This window comes from Microcaecilia unicolor, chromosome 14, assembly GCF_901765095.1.
Source record: "Microcaecilia unicolor chromosome 14, aMicUni1.1, whole genome shotgun sequence".
NCBI lineage: Eukaryota > Metazoa > Chordata > Amphibia > Gymnophiona > Siphonopidae > Microcaecilia > Microcaecilia unicolor.
The window spans coordinates 27,408,848-27,428,780 of record NC_044044.1 but is presented as its reverse complement, the minus strand read 5'-3'; the positions used below and the strand labels follow the sequence as shown (position 1 = coordinate 27,428,780).

The following is a 19,933-nucleotide window of genomic DNA, read 5'->3' as shown; positions in this document are numbered from 1 at the left end:
AATATCCAGTGTACTTGAATGTAACTCACAAGTGAGACCTGCCCTTCCCTCAGGCTGGGATCAGTATATGTAGTGTTAAAGGACACCTGCCCTTTTTTTACTGGAATGATTAGAAGCAAGCGAGAGAGGAGAGATGGGGGGAGAGCTGAACATGGAGTGGAAGGGAAGAATTCTGGTGTTCCTTCAGGATCAGCCCAAGCCGCTCCCCTCAGCATGTTAGGACTCGGAGGTAGTTCTCAAGATAACCTGTCAGTAGTGAGTCAGGAAGCCCTGCAGGGTCCCCTCCCAGCTCTCTGCCCTGCTACCTTCACTGGTCTCCCTCCCCTGCTGCAGTGCTGAAGACCAGAGAGTGGGAGAGAACCCCTCTGCTGTGGACCGGAGACCTGGGATACACATCCCAGGGGGGACTGGAGAACAAAAAAAACAAAAAGAGGAAAACCCCAAGAACCAAGAGACAGACACCGTACTGGTGACTAGAGACCTCACTGGGAACTGGAAAGCAAGGGGACTGGAGAACAAAAAAAAAAAGAGGAAAGCCCCTGTAAGCACCCAAGAACCAAGAGACAGACACTCTACTGGGGACCAGAGACCTCACTGGGAACTGGAAAGCAAGGGGAAGCATCCCCTACTGTGGACTGCAAACATAGGAAGAAGATTTCACTGGCAGCCAAAGACCCTGGAGAGATACCCTCATGTCTTCTGTGTTTTGGGGCAAGAAGAGATGGATTTAACCTCCTAAGATTTATAAAACACCGGGAGAATTCTCCGTAGACCTCGCCGGGTGCTGCCTGACCATGTAAGTATCTTCTCTACCCTAATGCTCTCTCTCTCTCTCATTGTTCCTGGAGTCAAATATACACAGACACATATAGGAAAATAGGCAGAAAGAGAATGGCCTGGTTTCGGCTCTTGACGAGGTCTGTGGAGGCAGCAGAAAGCCTGGCTCTGAGCCTCCATCCTCAGCTTCTGGTTCTTAAGCATGGAGACTCCATCCTCACTCCCCCCCCCCCCCCTCTCCTGCAAATAGAGCTGTGTGTACTCTAAGCCCTGAAAGCACAGCCTGGGACAGGACTGATAAATACATACCCTACGGGACATGCTGTGGAAGGAGACTTGCCCTTTACTCAGGCTATGTGCTGTGTGAAGGAGACTTGTTCCCACTCAGGTGGGATTATCTGTGCTGTTTGAGGGAGACCCGACCTTTACTCAGGCTAGGACCCTGTGTGTTGCGTAAAGGCGATCTGCTTCCCACTTGGAAGAACTGCCTTCTGCTTAACTACAGGGCCAGAGCAAGGATATTACGTACCCCAGGCAAATCTTTCATTTTGCACCCAATTCTTGGGGGCTCCTTCTCCCCACCTCCAGACCTAGGTGACCTGCTCCCGCCCCGCCCCCCCTTGTAATGTACCTACCTAGGTGCTTGTCCTGGCCCTCCTTGAGACCCTACCCTAGTACTTCCCCTGGCTACTCGGCCCCTGGACCCAGCAGGAAAAAGGGTATTTAATAGCATATCAGCTTCCTCTGCCATATGGGGCCAATTTCACGGTTCACGTTGAAGGGTTATGGGATCTTGTAGCTCATGCCGTAAAACTGATCCTGCATTGAAGAGGAGACTGTACTATCTTTTGCATCCCCAGAATCTCAGCGTTCTAGGAGACCTGCTCCTTTCACCGTGCACCCTGAGAAAAGGAGACCTGCCTTTAGGACTGGACTTTCCAATAAGCAGGGTTGACAACCAGCTAGAAGCAGCCACTGGCCATCACAGTTTACCCCCTGTCACAGGAAATGATCCTCCTGCATGGTCCCATCCTTATTTTGGGTCAACTAGCACAGCAAGCATGACGTCAAATGGATAGCCACAATTCTCAGTTTCAGAGGGGAATGCCTTCCCATAACTTAATGGGATTGTCTAGGGGCAGCTGGAGGGTTAAATCCACCACTGCCTGCTTTCTACTCCATCCATTATTTCTCTCTGCGTCTATCTGTCTCTTCCTATCTCCCACTAACTGCCCCTTATCTCTTTTTCTTTCTCCTGTAGAGTCAAGACTCCATTGTCCCACCACCATGGACACCTGTATGAAGACATATGAGAACGAAACCCTCCTGACCTCTCCAGTCTCCCGCATCAGCGGCACCATCTTCCTACTGCTGTCTGCCATCCTCGGCCTCCCGGGGAATGCCTTCATCATCTGGAGCATTCTCTGGAAGCTGAGAACCAAGGAGAAGTCAGTGACTTGTATACTGATCCTCAACCTGGCCCTGGCAGATGGCACTGTGCTGCTTCTCACACCCTTTTTCATCTCTTTCCTCACCCAGAGCACCTGGGTCTTTGGACAGGTCATCTGCAAGTTGGTCTACTACATCTGTTGCCTCAACATGTTTGCCAGTATCTTCATCATCACCCTTATGAGTCTTGACCGCTGCCTGGCAGTCACCCGGCCCTACCTGGCCCAGACCATTCGCAAGAAGAAGGTGGTCCTGAAGATTATGTTGGCCATTTGGGTTGCAGCCATTCTCTTGGCCATCCCAGCCTTCGCCTATCGAGAGGTGGTGGAACAAGCAAACATCAAGCGGTGGATCTGTGAGCCCTGCCATGGCACAAAGAGCGGTGCCATTTTCCACTACTCCTTTGAGACAACACTGTCCTTTGTAGTCCCCTTCACCATCATTGTGGTCAGCTATGCTCTCACCCTGGCTAAGCTAAGGGTTGCCAGGTTTCAACAGCGGGCACGAACAGAGAAGTTGATCTTGGCCATCATCCTATCATTTGCGGTGCTCTGGCTGCCATACCACATAGTTAACATCATCCAGGTTGCCTCCAACTTGGCGTCAGGCAGCCGGGCATTGAGTTTAGAGCATGCCTGGAAGGTCAGCCGTGCAGGTGCCAGTGCCCTGACCTTCATTAGCTTCAGTGTCAACCCCCTGCTCTATGCCTTTGCTGCAGGAGACCTCCTGAAGGCCTTCGGGAGGGACTTCATTGCCAAGCTGTTGGAGGGAACCGCTTCTTGGGATGTCAATCGCAAAGCAAGGTCCAGGAGGGATCTGGAAAGGGACCGGGTCAAGCGAGGGAGCAGAATGGAGTCCTTGGAGCTCCAGCAGAATAGTGAGGTAAAGAAGAACCTCAATACTCAGCTCCCACCCATTTTTCAGGACCTGGAAACTGCGTAAAGCACGGAGTATCATAGTCCTACCTAGTCTATCAGAGGAGCACATCCAGTTTATGGAAATAGCCAATATACTGGGAGAGACAAGCTCCGTAGGGAGTTATGCAGAAGAAATGCATTCCTACCTATATGAGACATTCATGTTCCCATGGAATACTGACTAGGAGACTCAAGACCTAAGGCTCCCACTCATCCTGGGCCACCACTTACCTGTACGCTCAACACTGCAGTTCATTTAGGGTGGCTTGAGCTCCCCGTTGTTCCCCTTCTTTCCAAATTAGCCCAGGCAATCCAATACCTCTGATACCTTTCCCTTGGTTTTTCTCCTACGGCTGGCACTTTTGGCATGTAGGTTCCCCTGCCCATGCTCTCTCTTCTTCTTGCAGGCCCACCTCAACATGCTCGTCTTTAAGGAAGTCACTTCACTAGACCCTCGGAAACTTATCCCCCCCCCCTCCTTCCACCCACCACACCTGAAACTGACTCTGTCCCTGTCCCCTGCATCTTTAGGTAGCATCTCTGTACCTTTCCCTGTAAGCGTTTGGAAGCAGAGATGGCCTCTAATTCTTCTACTTGTCTTGGGTTACACCCAGTAGGTACAATATCATCAGAGCTGTCAAGTTACCCATTCCAGGAGGGGGACTTTTTGGCCAGTCCAGCTTTTATTTATTTACAACATTTGTATCCCACATTTTCCCACCTATTTGCAGGCTCAATGTGGCTTACATAGTTCCGAAAAAAAGAAATGCATAGTTAAGGTAGAGTAGACCGAATGGAGTAGGTATTCAGGAAGGAAAGTTCATCTTATAATAAAAATCGGGATAGCTTAGGTTAAACCATCATGAATATTTTAAAAACTTACATCCCAAAGCAATGTAGTATTCTGCCCATTGAAATCAGTGCTGCGGGTCCCATAATGCACCGAGATTAGGCTGACGGAAATCCAGGACTGACCCAAAAAGGTCCTTCCTCCTAGAAAAGGTAACTTGGCAGCTCTGCGTCATTAGCAAACTCCATTTATCTTTAAGGGCTACTACTACTACTACTTAACATTTCTAGAGCGCTACTAGGGTTACGCAGCGCTGTACGGATTAACAAAAAGGACAGTCCCTGCTCCAAGGAGCTTACAATCTAATGACCGAAATGTCAAGTTGGGGCAGTCTAGATTTCCTGAAAAGAGGTATGGTGGTTAGGTGCCGAAGGCGACGTCGAAGAGGTGGGCTCCACACAAACGTGGTCAGAGCAACCAACAGAGGTAATATCAATAAACTCAACCCATGTGGTGGAAAGAGGTAGAGGAGAAGGAGGAGGACGAAACATTATCAGCTATTTAATTTGTTGCACCAGGTAACCAAGAAGGATCATGACAAGCTCTCCTTATCAACCACCACTTATAATGTGTGTCCCAGAGATGCCAAGTTACCCAGTTCCAGGCTGGAGATGTTGGGCGGTCCTGGATTTCTAACCACCCCCATCCTCCCTACCCATCTTCAAATCCTTGCTCAAAGCCCACCTCTTCAATGTTGCTTTCGGCACCTAACTAACCTTTATACTTTTCAGGAAATCAAGACTGCCCCAATTTGACTGACTGTACATTTGTCCTTTAGATTGTAAGCTCTTTGAGCAGGGACTGTCGTTCTATGTTAAATTGTACAGCGCTGCGTAACCCTAGTAGCGCTTTAGAAATGTTAAATAGTAGTAGTAGTATTATGGGACCAGCAGCACTGATTTCAATGGGCAGGATCAGGCACTACAAACCCCACACTGCTTTGGGGGGGGGGGGTATAAGTTCCAAACCAGGACTGGCCCAAAAGTCTCCAGCTTTAAACTGGGTAAGTCGGCCTGGCATCTCTGCGTGTCTCAGGACTGCTCTAAGCAGAACCCAGTCTTACCAAGTCTTCAACCAAATTCAGCATTTTCTGAAAATACTTAAATTATAGAAAAAGATTACCATGGAACATATTTTAACCTCTGTTGGGCGTTTGTTCTCTCAGGACATCTTATAGGTGTGATGATACACCATAACGTTAGCTGCGTTGGTTTCCCAGGCAACGAAGAGTCTGGGCCTTCAGCCTCAGAACTGAGGCCTACAAAGAAATCTATCACTGTGACTGACTCTTGTCATGTTTATATCTTTACATCCATCCTTTGGAAGGTACAAAAAATAAAAGTCCTTCATATATTTTGGGGAATGTCTTTTTTTTTTTTTTAAGAGTGCTGCCTACTTTATAAGACAGGGCTTCCCAAAACTATCCTAGTGACCCCCCAAAGCAAGCTGGCCCACTGTGGATAGATTTGTGAAGCCCTGTTGATATAAGAGATTGATTTACACAGACCTTCCAAGTTACCCAGTCCCAGGAGTGAGATTTGAGGCTAACCCTGCATTTTTCTGCCAACCTCATCTTTAATGCATTATGGGACTTGAAGCGCTGATTTCAATGGTCAGGATCAGGCACTACAAATCCCACAATGCTTTGGGAGGTAAATTCCAAACCAGATCTGGCCAAAAAAAAAAATCTCCAGCTGGACTTATAGCTCTGATTTTCCTATTTCATTCCCAGAGAAAAGCAAGACTACAGGTCTCAATTGGGTGGCGGAGCAGTTGGGGGGAAGAGGGGGTGGTGGTTGGGAGGCGAGGATAGGGGAGGGCAGACTTATACGGTCTGTACCAGAGCCGGTGATGGGAGGCGGGACTGGTGGTTGGGAGGCGGGAAATACTACTGGGCAGACTTATATGGTCTGTGCCCTAAAAAGGGCAGGTACAAATTCAAGGTAAGGTATACACATATGAGTTTGTCATGGGCAGACTGGATGGACCATGCAGGTCTTTATCTGCCATCATCTACTATGTTACTATGTAACAGAACTGGACCAACCCTGTTGAGTGAATCTGGTTTCATTTGGTAACTGCAATAACCTCTCATCAGACAGTTTCATGTTATCAGGGGCACTTGTAGTTTTCGCTTTTCTTACACAAGTGGAAACGTCAAATCCCATGGAAACCTGCTTCAGACTGCCCTGTGAAAACAGGAACTTGCCTAATAACATTAAAAGCATGAACAAGCCTCTTCCTAGCTCTGCAAAGTGTTGGCCTTGAGGAGATAAGCAAGCTGAGACCTCTCTGGATTGGGTGCCTCCCTCCAGGTGTGTGGGAAAGATATGGGTGACACAGCGTAATCCACCAGTTCCAGTCCTGCTGAGTCACCACATTTTGCCATCCCCGTTCCCCTTTGCAGATCCTTTCCATTAATGCCTTCTGGGGTTCACCGCTTGCCATTCATGCCTGTAACCAGTGGCTTCACCGCTGTAGAGGGACTGAGTTTCTTGGAGGAAGGGGGGGGGCACTTTTAGAGCAGTTCTACATTTTCAGGCACCCCATTCCTGATGTGCACAGACAGTCCTACCTGCAGTGTTGGTATCACACAATGTCACAATACAAGAGACCTGGGCAAACTCAGTGGTCCTAGGGGCTAAAAGGGTGGAGGGTGGGGGAACGAATCCTGTGGGAGAGAGGCATGAGGTCCTTGCAAAGGGTCTATACAGGAGCAGAACGCTGCAGCCCCTCAACCAAAGATAAAGTGGAGGAGGAAAGACGGTCAGGAAACCTCATAACCATTGCATAACATCATCATTGTTCAATACCACTGCAACAGTTGCAAAGGAACCTGCCCCAGGACGAGGAAGGAGAGAACCCTATTTGCTGTTTCCTGCTAAAGAAAAGACAACACCCGACACTGAATTCCCCATAGCCACTGGAAAACTCATCCCCCTCCCCAATAGCATCACTTTGTGCCCTGAGTCGCTCTCCTCTGAAGACTTCCTGTTACCTTCTCAGAGCAGCAGAGAGGGTGAGAGAGTCTCTTGGGGACAGTGAGCACCCTGAAGGACACCTCACACATTTTGACAGCAGGGTGAGTGAAGGCTTCCACTTATGTTGCTTCAGTCTCTCAATTCTCCATTCCCTGGTATTGTTCTGACTCCGTCACTCCTTGTGCTTCTCTCCCTGTCTCATTCTCTTTCCCTTCTCCTGGGTGCCTTTATTTCTGTCTCTCCTTCTCTTCTCCCCCTGTTCTTCACACCCTTTGATTTTATTTTGTATCCTGTCCCTCTTTCTGTGGTTTCTTTTTTTGTCTCTTTTTAAGTTAGCTGCTATGTAACAGCGAGGACTGTGCAGAAGGACTGAGTGTCTGTGTGAGCAGCAGGGACTGTGCAGGAGGACTGAGTGTTCTGCAGCACATTCCATTGTGAGACAGCAGGGACTGTGCAAAAGGACTGAGTGTCTGCGTGAGCAGCAGGGACTGTGCAGAAGGACTAAATGTTCTTGTAACACGTCCCATTGTGAGACAGCAAAGACTTGCAAAAGGACTGAGTGTCTACGGCAGCAGCAGGGACTGTGCAGAAGGACTGAGTGCTCCTGTAACACATCCGGCTGTGAGAGATTGAGTGCTCCTGTAGCACATCCCGTTGTGAGACAGCAGGGACTGTGCAAAAGGACTGAGTGTTCTGTAACATCCCATTGTGAGACAGCAGGGACTGTGCAAAAGGACTGAGTGTCTGCGTGAGCAGCAGGGACTGTGCAGAAGGACTGAGTGTTCTGTAATATCCCATTGTGAGACAGCAGGGACTGTGCAAAAGGACTGAGTGTCTACGGCAGCAGCAGGGACTGTGCAAAAGGACTGAGTGTTCTGTAACATCCCATTGTGAGACAGCAGGTACTGTGCAAAAGGACTGAGTGTCTGTGTGAGCAGCAGGGACTGTGCAGGAGGACTGAGTGTTCTGCAGCACATTCCATTGTGAGACAGCAGGGACTGTGTGAGCAAGTGCAAGGTGACGCATGTGGGAAAAAAGAACCCGAATTATAGCTACGTCATGCAAGGTTCCATGTTAGGAGTTACGGACCAAGAAAGGGATCTGGGTGTCGTCGTCGATAACACACTGAAACCTTCTGCTCAGTGTGCTGCTGCGGCTAGGAAAGCGAATAGAATGTTGGGTATTATTAGGAAAGGTATGGAAAACAGGTGTGAGGATGTTATAATGCCGTTGTATCGCTCCATGGTGCGACCGCACCTTGAGTATTGTGTCCAATTCTGGTCGCCGCATCTCAAGAAAGATATAGTAGAATTGGAAAAGGTGCAGCGAAGGGCGACTAAAATGATAGCGGGGATGGGACGACTTCCCTATGAAGAAAGATTAAGGAGGCTAGGGCTTTTCAGCTTGGAGAAGAGACGGTTGAGGGGAGACATGATAGAGGTATATAAAATAATGAGTGGAAAGGAACAGGTGGATGTGAAGCGTCTGTTCACACTTTCCAAAAATACTAGGACTAGGGGGCATGCGATGAAACTACAGTGTAGTAAATTTAAAACAAATCGGAGAAAAGTTTTCTTCACCCAACGCGTAATTAAACTCTGGAATTCGTTGCCGGAGAACGTGGTGAAGGCGGTTAGCTTAGCAGAGTTTAAAAAGGGGTTAGACGGTTTCCTAAAGGACAAGTCCATAAACCACTACTAAATGGACTTGGGAAAAATCCACAATTCCAGGAATAACTTGTATAAAATGTTTGTACGTTTGGGAAGCTTGCCAGGTGCCCTTGGCCTGGATTGACCGCTGTCGTGGACAGGATGCTGGGCTCGATGGACCCTTGGTCTTTTCCCAGTGTGGCATTACTTATGTACTTATGTGCAGGAGGACTGACAAAACGCTCCTGTAAATATCCTCTTTCGAGATAGAAGGGCTGGGTGCTCCTGTAACACACCCTGCCGTGTCAGGAGATAGTAGAGATCGGCCAGAAGGACTGAATGTTGCTTATTTTTGTGTCTGTTTCTCTCCTTTGTATACACGTATGTGCATGTCCATGCACTTGTATTTATGAATGTGTTTCTTTAGCTGCTATAGGTATCATCTCTGTGCAATTTCCTGAATTAATTTTGCAAGAGAGACTGCCTTCCTGCTTCACAGAGGACATGGCGTAACAGCTTGATTCCTTAAAACCGTTAAGAAAAAAGCTAGAGAGAGAGAAAATGGTGGCAGAAATCAGAGGACCAAATTTAAAAAATCTCTGAAAACAGAGATTTCCAGAAGGTCATATTTCATTTATAGAAAAACAAAATGGAAGCTGTAATATATCATCTGTGGAATGGGGTGGGTCACTGAGGTCATAGCCCCTCCATTATTAAGCCAAACACAGCATCAGCAACTAGAGAGCGGGGTGGGCAGGGCAGGATATTGGTTTGTTTGGCCCCTCCCACTAAAAAGATGTTATACTGTCCCTGCTGCATTACACAGAGGGGCCAGCAGGTGACGCCTTTGCTTCATGGTTAACCATCCAGGGATCAGAAAAAAAAATCCCTTATTTAAAGAAACAGTAAATTTAGGTCAATTTGTTTTTGTTTTTTTAGCCTTTACTGGAAATTACGATGTCAGTATTTAGAGTTGAAGACTGCTTCATAAATGCATCTGAGGAACTTATCCCGATATCTTCATTTTCCACCGTTCTACATTGCACTGTGAAATATGTGGGCTTAAATGGATACGTTATTCATTTAAAGTTAGAACTCAGTTATGCAGGCTAGAGGTTGAATATCACCATGACCCACATTACTTTTGGCTCTGCTCCTGGAACACTTGGCCTCTCATATGGATAAAATTTAGACATTTACCAGCAGACAATTTTTAAACAAAAGCACTTGTGAAGCCAGCAATCAATAGGGACTGGATAAGTGCGTTTGGATATTAACCATGTTAGATCATGACGATTAAATATTTGCAATTATTTTGTTTGGCTTGTGTCTTATTTAATTACTGTTTCTTTAAATTATAACAACCGATATTTAGCCACGACGGTCAATTTGTTTTAAAACTCCAACCGCTGCAGTAAAGCTATGTCCTGGATATTAATGTCAATACCTAGGCAGAGCCAGGAGTTAACCGGAAAATGGTGATATTTAGCGCCATTATCCAGATATCCATTTGGATAACTCCAGCTCTTCCCCCAGACCTTTCAACTTTGGTTGATCAAGACAGTTTATAACCAAAAATAATAAAATTCAAGAAAGCAACTAATTTACAATAAAACATAATTAGAACATGATAAATGCATTCATTACAATAAAACATTTTTTTAAAAAAAATCACAGTAAGAGGGGGGAGCCAGGGTGTACTGGTCCACCAGGAGGGTAGGTATTTCCAGTGGGCAGCCAGGGGCTGAATGGCCAGTCAGCTACTGGCACTGGTACCCTCTAGTCCCGTCCAGCAGCACTGCTCAAAAAAGCCTCCTGCCCCAAATTTGGGTTCAGTATTGATCTATGGAAAATGCTCTGTTCCTGTTTACAGGGCAGCCACTCTGTTTTCATTCAGAAGGAACACAAAAATATCTCGGTTCTGGCCATCACACGTTCCCTCCCCTCCCCATATCACCTAGAATAGGTACACAAAAATTATCGTGGTGTACAGGGTTGCAACTTTATTGGACGAACTTATAGTATACCTGACCTGAGCTAGTCATCATTCACAGCACATATTCCTGTGCCCACCTTCAGCCCGCTGTCCATCTGACCTCCGTGGGCTGTACCTCCCTCACTGAACCACTCATTGAGACATTGCTAGCTCAAGAACCCACCTTGCCCGAGGATCAGCAACCCAGCCCTACCACGCTCATCCCCTCTGGCCCTTGCACAAATGGTGGATGGGTGTAAGCATGAACAGAAAAGAGACCAAGCTACCTAGCTCACTCCCTTTTAACCAGTATCTATAGCCCCATAGCCTTTCCCTCTGCCAAGTCACCTAGTAGTCAGTGGCCACCAACCCATCCCTTGAGGACAAGGTCAGGAGAGAAGTTAATTCCCCTTCCCACAAGCAGGGGCAGCGTCACCTGGTTACTGTTGCCTTCCTGGTCAGTCCTACTACTACTACTACTACTACTTAACATTTCTAGAGCGCTACTAGGGTTACGCAGCGCTGTACAGTTTAACAAAAGGACAGTCCCTGCTCAAAGGAGCTTACAATCTAAAGAACGAAATGTCAAGTTGGGCAGTCTAGATTTCCTCCCACAGGCTCCCTCTTAGTCCGCTAATACAAAACACGAACTCTTCAAAACTCGCTGCTCCTTTAATTGCACCCTTAAAATAGATGTGGTGCATTTTCTTGCTGCTTTCTGGCCACGGTCAAGCAAATATTTATTGTGACATTTCTTATGAATTTCGAGAGCTGCTGAAATAATGGAAACTGGGAGGACACTGGTAAATCAGGCATTCCATATACTAATCAGTCGCCAATAAACATACATGATGCTCTCAGGGAAACAGCGTGATTACGAAATGGCCATGCTTCTGAGCCTTGCACTGATCCATTAATATCTTTCAAAATGCATCCAAATTAAGGGGCCATTAGGAGAAGATGGTGTTTAGGTGCGGTGTTGAACCACATCCTGTCAATAAGCATGAAATCGTAGATGATCTGAACAGAATGTGTGCTTTACTATTTTGGTTTTGTGATCCAGGAACTGGGCACTTGCGTAATCTGGTCTTGTGAAACCGAAGTTGTACTTCTGAATCAGGTTTTGCTTCGGCGTCACACTTCGGTCTCGCTGTTTAGATAGCGAGTGCGAGAGTCCTGCAGACAGCTTCAGGGGACAGCAAATTGCCATCTTTTCCAGGTATTTCTAAAGCACGCTCTATGGTAGGGATTGGCAACCACAGACCTCAACGGCCACAAACCCGGTTGGGTTTTCAAGATTTCCTTAATGAACTTGCGAGTACTGCTTCCCTTGTGTGCAAATCAAATCTCATGCATGTTTATTGTGGAAATCTCGAACACCTGACTGGGGTTGTGGCCCTCGAGGGCCGTGGTTGCCCAACCCTGCTCTCTGGCATATATGAAAATTTTTTTTTTTTTTTGGGGGGGGGGGGTTAAACTTGAAAATTCTACCAGAGTTATTTGCACTTCCCTCTCAGTCAGAAGGAGGGAGGGCTGATACTTTGGTGCCACGAGCCATCATCCACAGCCACCTGGGAGATATAGATATATATCACGGACCCTATTACCCTCCCCCTCTTTTCCCTCATCCTTTGTAGTTACAATCCTTGCTGTTTACCTTACTATACTTTGTTTACCTGATTGGCAATTGCCTTTACGGTCTGATGTTAGCCACATTGAGTCTGCTGGTGGGTGGGAAAATGTGGGGTATAAATGCTATATATATATATATATATATATATAGCGCTTATTTATTTACCACACAAATCCCAATAGTGGTTTCAAGATCGGGAGGCGGGGCTGGTGGTTGGGAGGCGAGGATAGTGCTGGGCAGACTTATACGGTCTGTGCTAGAGCCGGTGGTTGGGAGGAGGGGCAGGTGGTTGGGAGGCGGGGATAGTGCTGGGCAGACTTATACGGTCTGTGCCCTGAAGAGCACAGGTACAAATCAAAGTAGGGTATACACAAAAAGTAGCAAATATGAGTTATCTTGTTGGGCAGACTGGATGGACCGTGCAGGTCTTTTTCTGCCGTCATCTACTATGTTACTATGTTACTAATAGTGGTTTCAGGTGGCTTTACAACAAAAGAAGCCCATGTAGTACATATGGGCAATTATATGAATCATACATAAACTACTACTACTACTACTATGAATCATTTTTATAGCGCTACCAGTCGTAGGCAGCGCTTCACAATTGAACATGAAGAAAAGACAGTCCCTGCACAAAAGAGCTTACAATCTAAATCAGGACAGACAGACAGGACCAATAAGGGATAAGGGTACATAAGTACATAAGTAATGCCACACTGGGAAAAGACCAAGGGTCCATCGAGCCCAGCATCCTGTCCACGACAGCGGCCAATCCAGGCCAAGGGCACCTGGCAAGCTTCCCAAACGTACAAACATTCTATACATGTTATTCCTGGAATTTTGGAGTTTTCCAAGTCCGTTTAGTAGCAGTTTATGGACTTGTCCTTTAGGAAACCGTCCAACCCCTTTTTAAACTCTGCTAAGCTAACCGCCTTCACCACTTTCTCCGGCAACGAATTCCAGAGTTTAATTACACGTTGGGTGAAGAAAAATTTTCTCCGATTTGTTTTAAATTTACTACACTGTAGTTTCATCGCATGCCCCCTAGTCCTAGTATTTTTGGAAAGCGTGAACAGACGCTTCACATCCACCTGTTCCACTCCACTCATTATTTTATATACCTCTATCATGTCTCCCCTCAGCCATCTCTTCTCCAAGCTGTATAGCCCTAGCCTCCTTAGTCTTTCTTCATAGGGAAGTCGTCCCATCCCCGCTATCATTTTAGTCGCCCTTCGCTGCACCTTTTCCAATTCTACTATATCTTTCTTGAGATGCGCCGATCAGAATTGAACACAATGCTCAAGGTGCGGTCGCACCACGGAGCGATACAATGGCATTATAACATCCTCACACCTGTTTTCCATAGCTTTCCTACTAATACCCAACATTATATTCGCTTTCCTAGCCGCAGCAACACACTGAGCAGAAGGTTTCAGTGTAGGACAGACAGAAGGACACATAGGAAAAAGGGACTATTGAAGAGAGGAAGACAAGATAAAGGTTACATAAAGGACCCTGTTTACTAAGGTGCTCTAGCGTTTTTAGTGTGCGCTAAAAATGAGCATGCACAAACCATGTAGCCGCCCATAGGAATATTATGGGCATCTACACGGTTAGCACACCCTGTTAAGCATGCACTAAAAACGCCAGTGCACCTCTAGCAGGGCTTAGTAAACAGGGCCCTAAAACTTATAAAAATGACGTTAAAAAAAAACCTCTTAAAACCTATAAAAAAATGTTTAAATTCAATTTTCTTCGAAACCAAAGGTAGTTCAGTTCAGTTCTAATGCATTCGGGCGGGTCATTCCAAGTAACAACAGCATGGTGAGAAAACAAGTTTAAGTTTCAAGTTTATTCAAAGCTTGCTATACCACAAATCAGGAACCAATTCTGCAGTGTACAGCACTAAAAATAGGATAAGTACATAAATTTTGCCACACTGCGACAGGCCAAAGGTCCATCAAGCCCAGCATCCTGTTTCCAACAGCGGCCAATCCAGGTCACAAATACCTGGCAAGATCCCGAAAAAGTTCAATACATTTTATGCTGCTTATCCCAGAAAAAAAGCAGTGGATTTTCCCTAAATCAATTTAATAATGGTCTATGGACTTTTCCTTTAGGAAGCCGGCCAGGCCTTTTTTTTAAACCCCGCTAAGCTAACCGCCTTTATTATGTTCTCTGGCAACGAATACCAGAATTTAATTACATGTCACGTGAAGAAGGAAGGACAGGAGGAGCAGGATACCAGTGAGTGAGAAAGGGGGGTGGGGGCATGATATAAGGAACTACAAAATACGATAGGAAAGAGGTAAAGAAACAGTGGGTCAGTAGGGGGGGCAGTAGCTACGTTCAGAGGTCTCCTTGAGGGAAGAGTCATCACAGGTTTAAGGAACGACAGCTACAAAAATGGACTTAAAGGTTTGTAGAGAAAGTAAGGTTACTTACCTGTAACGTGGGTTCTCCACGGGCAGCACGTGGCTGACTCATCCTGCTTGTCCATGGAGAATCAAGGTGTCACAGATGAGAGGGAGGTGCATTCCAACAGATCAGGCCAACAAGTGAGAGTATGGAGTTGTGCGTGGAGACGTTGAATAAGTACATAAGTACATAAGTAGTGCCATACTGGGAAAGACCAAAGGTCCATCTAGCCCAGCATCCTGTCACCGACAGTGGCCAATCCAGGTCAAGGGCACCTGGCACGCTCCCCAAACGTAAAAACATTCCAGACAAGTTATACCTAAAAATGCGGAATTTTTCCAAGTCCATTTAATAGCGGTCTATGGACTTGTCCTTTAGGAATCTATCTAACCCCTTTTTAAACTCCGTCAAGCTAACCGCCCGTACCACGTTCTCCGGCAACGAATTCCAGAGTCTAATTACACGTTGGGTGAAGAAAAATTTTCTCCGATTCGTTTTAAATTTACCACACTGTAGCTTCAACTCATGCCCTCTAGTCCTAGTATTTTTGGATAGCGTGAACAGTCGCTTCACATCCACCCGATCCATTCCACTCATTATTTTATACACTTCTATCATATCTCCCCTCAGCCGTCTCTTCTCCAAGCTGAAAAGCCCTAGTCTTCTCAGCCTCTCTTCATAGGAAAGTCGTCCCATCCCCACTATCATTTTCGTCGCCCTTCGCTGTACCTTTTCCAATTCTACTATATCTTTTTTGAGATACGGAGACCAGTACTGAACACAATACTCCAGGTGCGGTCGCACCATGGAGCGATACAACGGCATTATAACATCCGCACACCTGGACTCCATACCCTTCCTAATAACACCCAACATTCTATTCGCTTTCCTAGCCGCAGCAGCACACTGAGCAGAAGGTTTCAGCGTATCATCGACGACGACACCCAGATCCCTTTCTTGATCCGTAACTCCTAACGCGGAACCTTGCAAGACGTAGCTATAATTCGGGTTCCTCTTACCCACATGCATCACTTTGCACTTGTCAACATTGAACTTCATCTGCCACTTGCACGCCCATTCTCCCAGTCTCGCAAGGTCCTCCTGTAATCGTTCACATTCCTCCTGCGACTTGACGACCCTGAATAATTTTGTGTCATCGGCGAATTTAATTACCTCACTAGTTATTCCCATCTCTAGGTCATTTATAAATACATTAAAAAGCAACGGACCCAGCACAGACCCCTGCGGGACCCCACTAACTACCCTCCTCCACTGAGAATACTGGCCACGCAATCCTACTCTCTGCTTCCTATCTTTCAACCAGTTCTTAATCCATAATAATACCCTACCTCCGATTCCATGACTCTGCAATTTCTTCAGGAGTCTTTCGTGCGGCACTTTGTCAAACGCCTTCTGAAAATCCAGATATACAATATCAACCGGCTCCCCATTGTCCACATGTTTGCTTACCCCCTCAAAAAAATGCATTAGATTGGTGAGGCAAGACTTCCCTTCACTAAATCCGTGCTGACTTTGTCTCATCAGTCCATGTTTTTGTATATGCTCTGCAATTTTATTCTTAATAATAGCCTCCACCATCTTGCCTGGCACCGACGTCAGACTCACCGGTCTATAATTTCCCGGATCTCCTCTGGAACCCTTCTTAAAAATCGGAGTAACATTGGCTACCCTCCAGTCTTCCGGTACTACACTCGATTTTAGGGACAGATTGCATATTTCTAACAGTAGCTCCGCAAGTTCATTTTTTAGTTCTATTAATACTCTGGGATGAATACCATCAGGTCCCGGTGATTTACTACTCTTCAGCTTGCTGAACTGACCCATTACATCCTCCAAGGTTACAGAGAATTTGTTTAGTTTCTCCGACTCCCCCGCTTCAAATATTCTTTCCGGCACCGGTGTCCCCCCCAAATCCTCCTCGGTGAAGACCGAAGCAAAGAATTCATTTAATTTCTCCGCTACGGCTTTGTCCTCCTTGATCGCCCCTTTAACACCATTTTCGTCCAGATGACGCTTTTAATTCAGTCCTTTAACAGCAGGAAATCCAAGATGAAGAAAAAATAATGATTGAGGCAAAAGTTGAATTAATAGATCCAGTGATAAAGCATACAGGGCTCCTTTTACGAAGCCACGTTAGCAATTTTAACATGGCAAATGCGATGAAGCCCATTCGATTCCTATGGGTATCATCGCTAGTACACCTTTGTAAATGGAAACCATAATATTTGGAAAAACAATGCAAGCAATTTTAAAAGTAATTTGAGCTTTTAAAGGGAGCCAGTGAAGCTTGTGAAGATATCCAAAAATACTTTCAGATTTCTTACTCCAAAGGGTTGGTCGAGCTGCTGGATTCTGTATCAGCAAGAGTTTTCTTAACAATATAGCGTTTAATCCAATGTAGAGTGAATTGCAGTAGTCCAATTGGGACAAAGCCAACATTTAATCCAGTAGGGCAAAGTGGTGCTCATGAAAATATGATCTGATTAAACGTAATTGACTTCATCGGTAGACGGCTTTCTTCCATAAGTTAGCAACCTGAGGTTCAAGGAATCCAAAATGACACCAGTAGCTTAGACAGACCCAGTTTTTTTGGATGGGCCCAGAGTTAACTTAGATGGTTGAGGATCTGATCAGGTGAGTGGGAGCATGGATAAGGGGAGTGCATGCTTGATTGGGGGGGGGGGGATGGAAGCTCTGGTGGCCCCTGTAAGCTTCAGCCGTAGCATCGGGCCACAGCTTTGAGTCCCAATGCTCCTGGCAAGGTAAAATAACCCTGTTTTTTTTTGGCTCTCTCAGCAGCACCCTGTGCACACCTCAAGTCACGTTCTGGTAGTTACATATATTAATGAGCTGCTTTACATACATTAGCATATTTTGCATTTTATTACTATACCACTGAGGTAAAACAAGACAAGAAATTTAAAGTTCTAATGCAGCTCGGCAACTTCCCCCCTAAGTTTGTAAAAGTTTAATTCAATTCTTGTACTCCGCTAATATCCCCTTTCCAGGGTTCAGTGCGGTTTACATTCTAGATGACACAAAAGCTGATATTGTCAGCGTGAAGTATGAGAAACATTAGAGACCATCGGTGTAATGCTCGAGACCAAAAACGTTATAGGAAAGGATAATGGATGATACTAGGAGGTAGAAGTCAATGGATTGTTATGAAGCAGTCTTTGGGAAGAGAAAGGGTTTTAACCTCTTCCTGAAGTTGAGGTAGCTGTTTTCCGTTCTGATGGGAAAAGGTAGAGAGAGTCCCATATTTTGACTGCAAGTACTAATAATAGGAGTCAAATTCAAATGCCAGGATATTTGTCATCATCAGGGACATTCATAACATTTCAATTTGCTTCTGTTGTCTCCACACAGGGATGAATTCCTCCATGACCACTTCCTGGAATGTCTCCTCCTTCGCAAATGGAACTCCACCCGTGCAACCCGTGGTCTCTGGCTCCTCCTCCGCCTCTGCCTCATTGGGCATCTTCATTCTCTCTCTGGCCCTCCTTATAGGCTTCCCAGGCAATGCCTTCATCATCTGGACCATTCTGGTGGCCATGAAGAATCGCACGGTGACCTGCGTTCTCATCCTACACCTGGCTATAGCCGACATGGCCGTGCTCCTAACGGCTCCACTCTTCATCCACTTCCTGTCTACAAGAAACTGGGTGTTCGGTGAAGGGATCTGCAAACTCTGTCACTATATTGGCTGTCTCAGCATGTATGCCAGCATCCTCCTCATCACTTTTATGAGCCTGGACCGTTTCCTGGCTGTCGCTAAGCCCTTTCTTTCCCAGAAGCTGAGAACCAAGGTTGTAGTCTTGGGCATGGTGGTGGCTATCTGGGTCCTTGCTGCCTTACTGGCCATCCCCATGCCGTTCTACCGCACAGTTATAAGTTTTGGACCGATCCACTTGTGCATTCCCTTTCACTCTAGCCCCAATCACATTGTCTTTCAGTACCTCTTCGAGACCATCTTTGGCTTTGCCATTCCTTTCAATGTTCTTCTTACCAGCTACGTCTACATTGGCTGCCGTTTGCGCAGTGCCAAATTTCAGCGGAAGCGGAAGACAGGAAAGCTCATCGTTGCCATTGTAGTGGCCTTTGCTCTCTTCTGGATCCCTTACCACATAATCAATATCATCCAGGTCGCAGGGAACCTGGCCTCTGGTTCTATAGCTAAGGCACTGTGCGATGCAGCAAAAAATGGGAGACCTACTGTCACAGCATTGGTTTTCTTCAGCAGTAGCATCAACCCTATCCTCTACGCCTTTGCTGGTAGTGGGTTCATTCGTTCTGCCGGGCTTGGGTTCATGGCCAAAGTCTTTGAGGGCACAGCTTCGGAGGTATCCAGTGTCCGTAAGGCATCCCAGATGCTTCGCCAGCGCAGCAGGATGGACTCAGCAGAGCTTGAGAAGATGGAGGTCAAGACAGAGAGCCGAACCGTCTCAACCAACCCAACAGACGATGGGCAACCCCCTTACGCATCTCACATGGACGTGTAGCCCATGTCCTTCCAGTTCTCAATCTGAATCTTCTCAATATCGGAGCACCGGGTAAGACACATGTGAAAATAGAGTCCAGTGTGCTCTCCAACATTCATCTCTGGACAATTTCTATTCTTGCTCCAACAAAAGATATCGAAGAATGAAAAGACTACTTCCTAAAGCTGGAAAGACACAGTCCAAAGGGGACATAGAAAGAATGGATAAAGAAGTTCTCTGCACACAAATGGACAATTTGACTTTCTTCAGTCAAATGAAACTAACACTGCTTTTCATTCCTTCCTTCAAAGGAATCCATCAGGTCCTGGTACATTTCAGCTGGGGCTTTTATCCCATTCTGTCACTCCCAGAGTAGATGTGAATAACCATTAAATCCACAATTTTCAGGAATGTCCTCATTGCTTTGCAAATTTCTATTTCATACAGTGTATTTGTTTAAGGTTTATAATTCCATGCAGAATTTCCCTCTCCAGCCTTACTCTTGTTGGCCAATATAGTAAACTGTGTTTTGCAAAGTTTTGTGCAAACACCCCTTCCATAAAAAAATAGTTGTAAATTTTTGCATGTAGTCTGCTTCACACAAAAGGTTTTTTTTTTAATCTATAAACAATGAACTGCTACGATGCAAAAAGTTGCAAAGGAACTCATTACTTATGGATTTCTTTTGAAAACCAGAGTGCAAAAATGTTATCTTTTTTCAGACTTTTTCTTGACTTTTCCAGACAAAATTTCTAATAAAGGTTCCCTACAGAGCTCAGCAG

General features: G+C 46.0%; 3 protein-coding genes across 4 annotated transcripts in view; 2 read left to right on the top strand and 1 right to left on the bottom strand.

The window, feature by feature from the left end:
• The window catches only part of LOC115458118 (olfactory receptor 49-like), a 29,734-nt gene extending 23,092 nt beyond the window's left edge, over positions 1-6,642 (bottom strand). The window contains exon 1 of the mRNA XM_030187959.1: positions 6,569-6,642. The gene's annotated coding sequence lies outside the window, so the exon portion shown is untranslated. The remainder of the gene's footprint in view (positions 1-6,568) is intronic.
• On the top strand, positions 282-3,817 carry LTB4R2 (leukotriene B4 receptor 2). The gene is made up of 2 exons (XM_030187958.1): positions 282-796; positions 2,039-3,817. Exon 2 carries the CDS (start codon positions 2,065-2,067, stop codon positions 3,166-3,168), a length of 1,104 nt encoding a protein of 367 aa, XP_030043818.1. The 5' UTR covers positions 282-796; positions 2,039-2,064; the 3' UTR covers positions 3,169-3,817.
• A 219-nt stretch (positions 6,643-6,861) lies between the features above and the next one.
• Positions 6,862-19,570, top strand: LTB4R (leukotriene B4 receptor). Of its 2 annotated transcripts, none has more exons than XM_030187949.1 (2): positions 6,862-7,075; positions 18,040-19,570. In XM_030187949.1, exon 2 carries the CDS (start codon positions 18,042-18,044, stop codon positions 19,170-19,172), a length of 1,131 nt encoding a protein of 376 aa, XP_030043809.1. In that variant the 5' UTR covers positions 6,862-7,075; positions 18,040-18,041; the 3' UTR covers positions 19,173-19,570. The 2 variants fall into 2 exon arrangements, with proteins under 2 accessions (XP_030043809.1, XP_030043810.1); XM_030187950.1 differs by lacking the exon at positions 6,862-7,075 and adding an exon at positions 11,727-11,817.
• The last annotated feature ends 363 nt before the right edge of the window (positions 19,571-19,933 follow it).

Coding starts and splice junctions, on each gene's coding strand:
- LTB4R (XM_030187949.1), top strand. CDS start 18,042: ATGAATTCCTCCATGACCACTTCCTGGAATGTCTCCTCCTTCGCAAAT.
- LTB4R2 (XM_030187958.1), top strand. CDS start 2,065: ATGGACACCTGTATGAAGACATATGAGAACGAAACCCTCCTGACCTCT.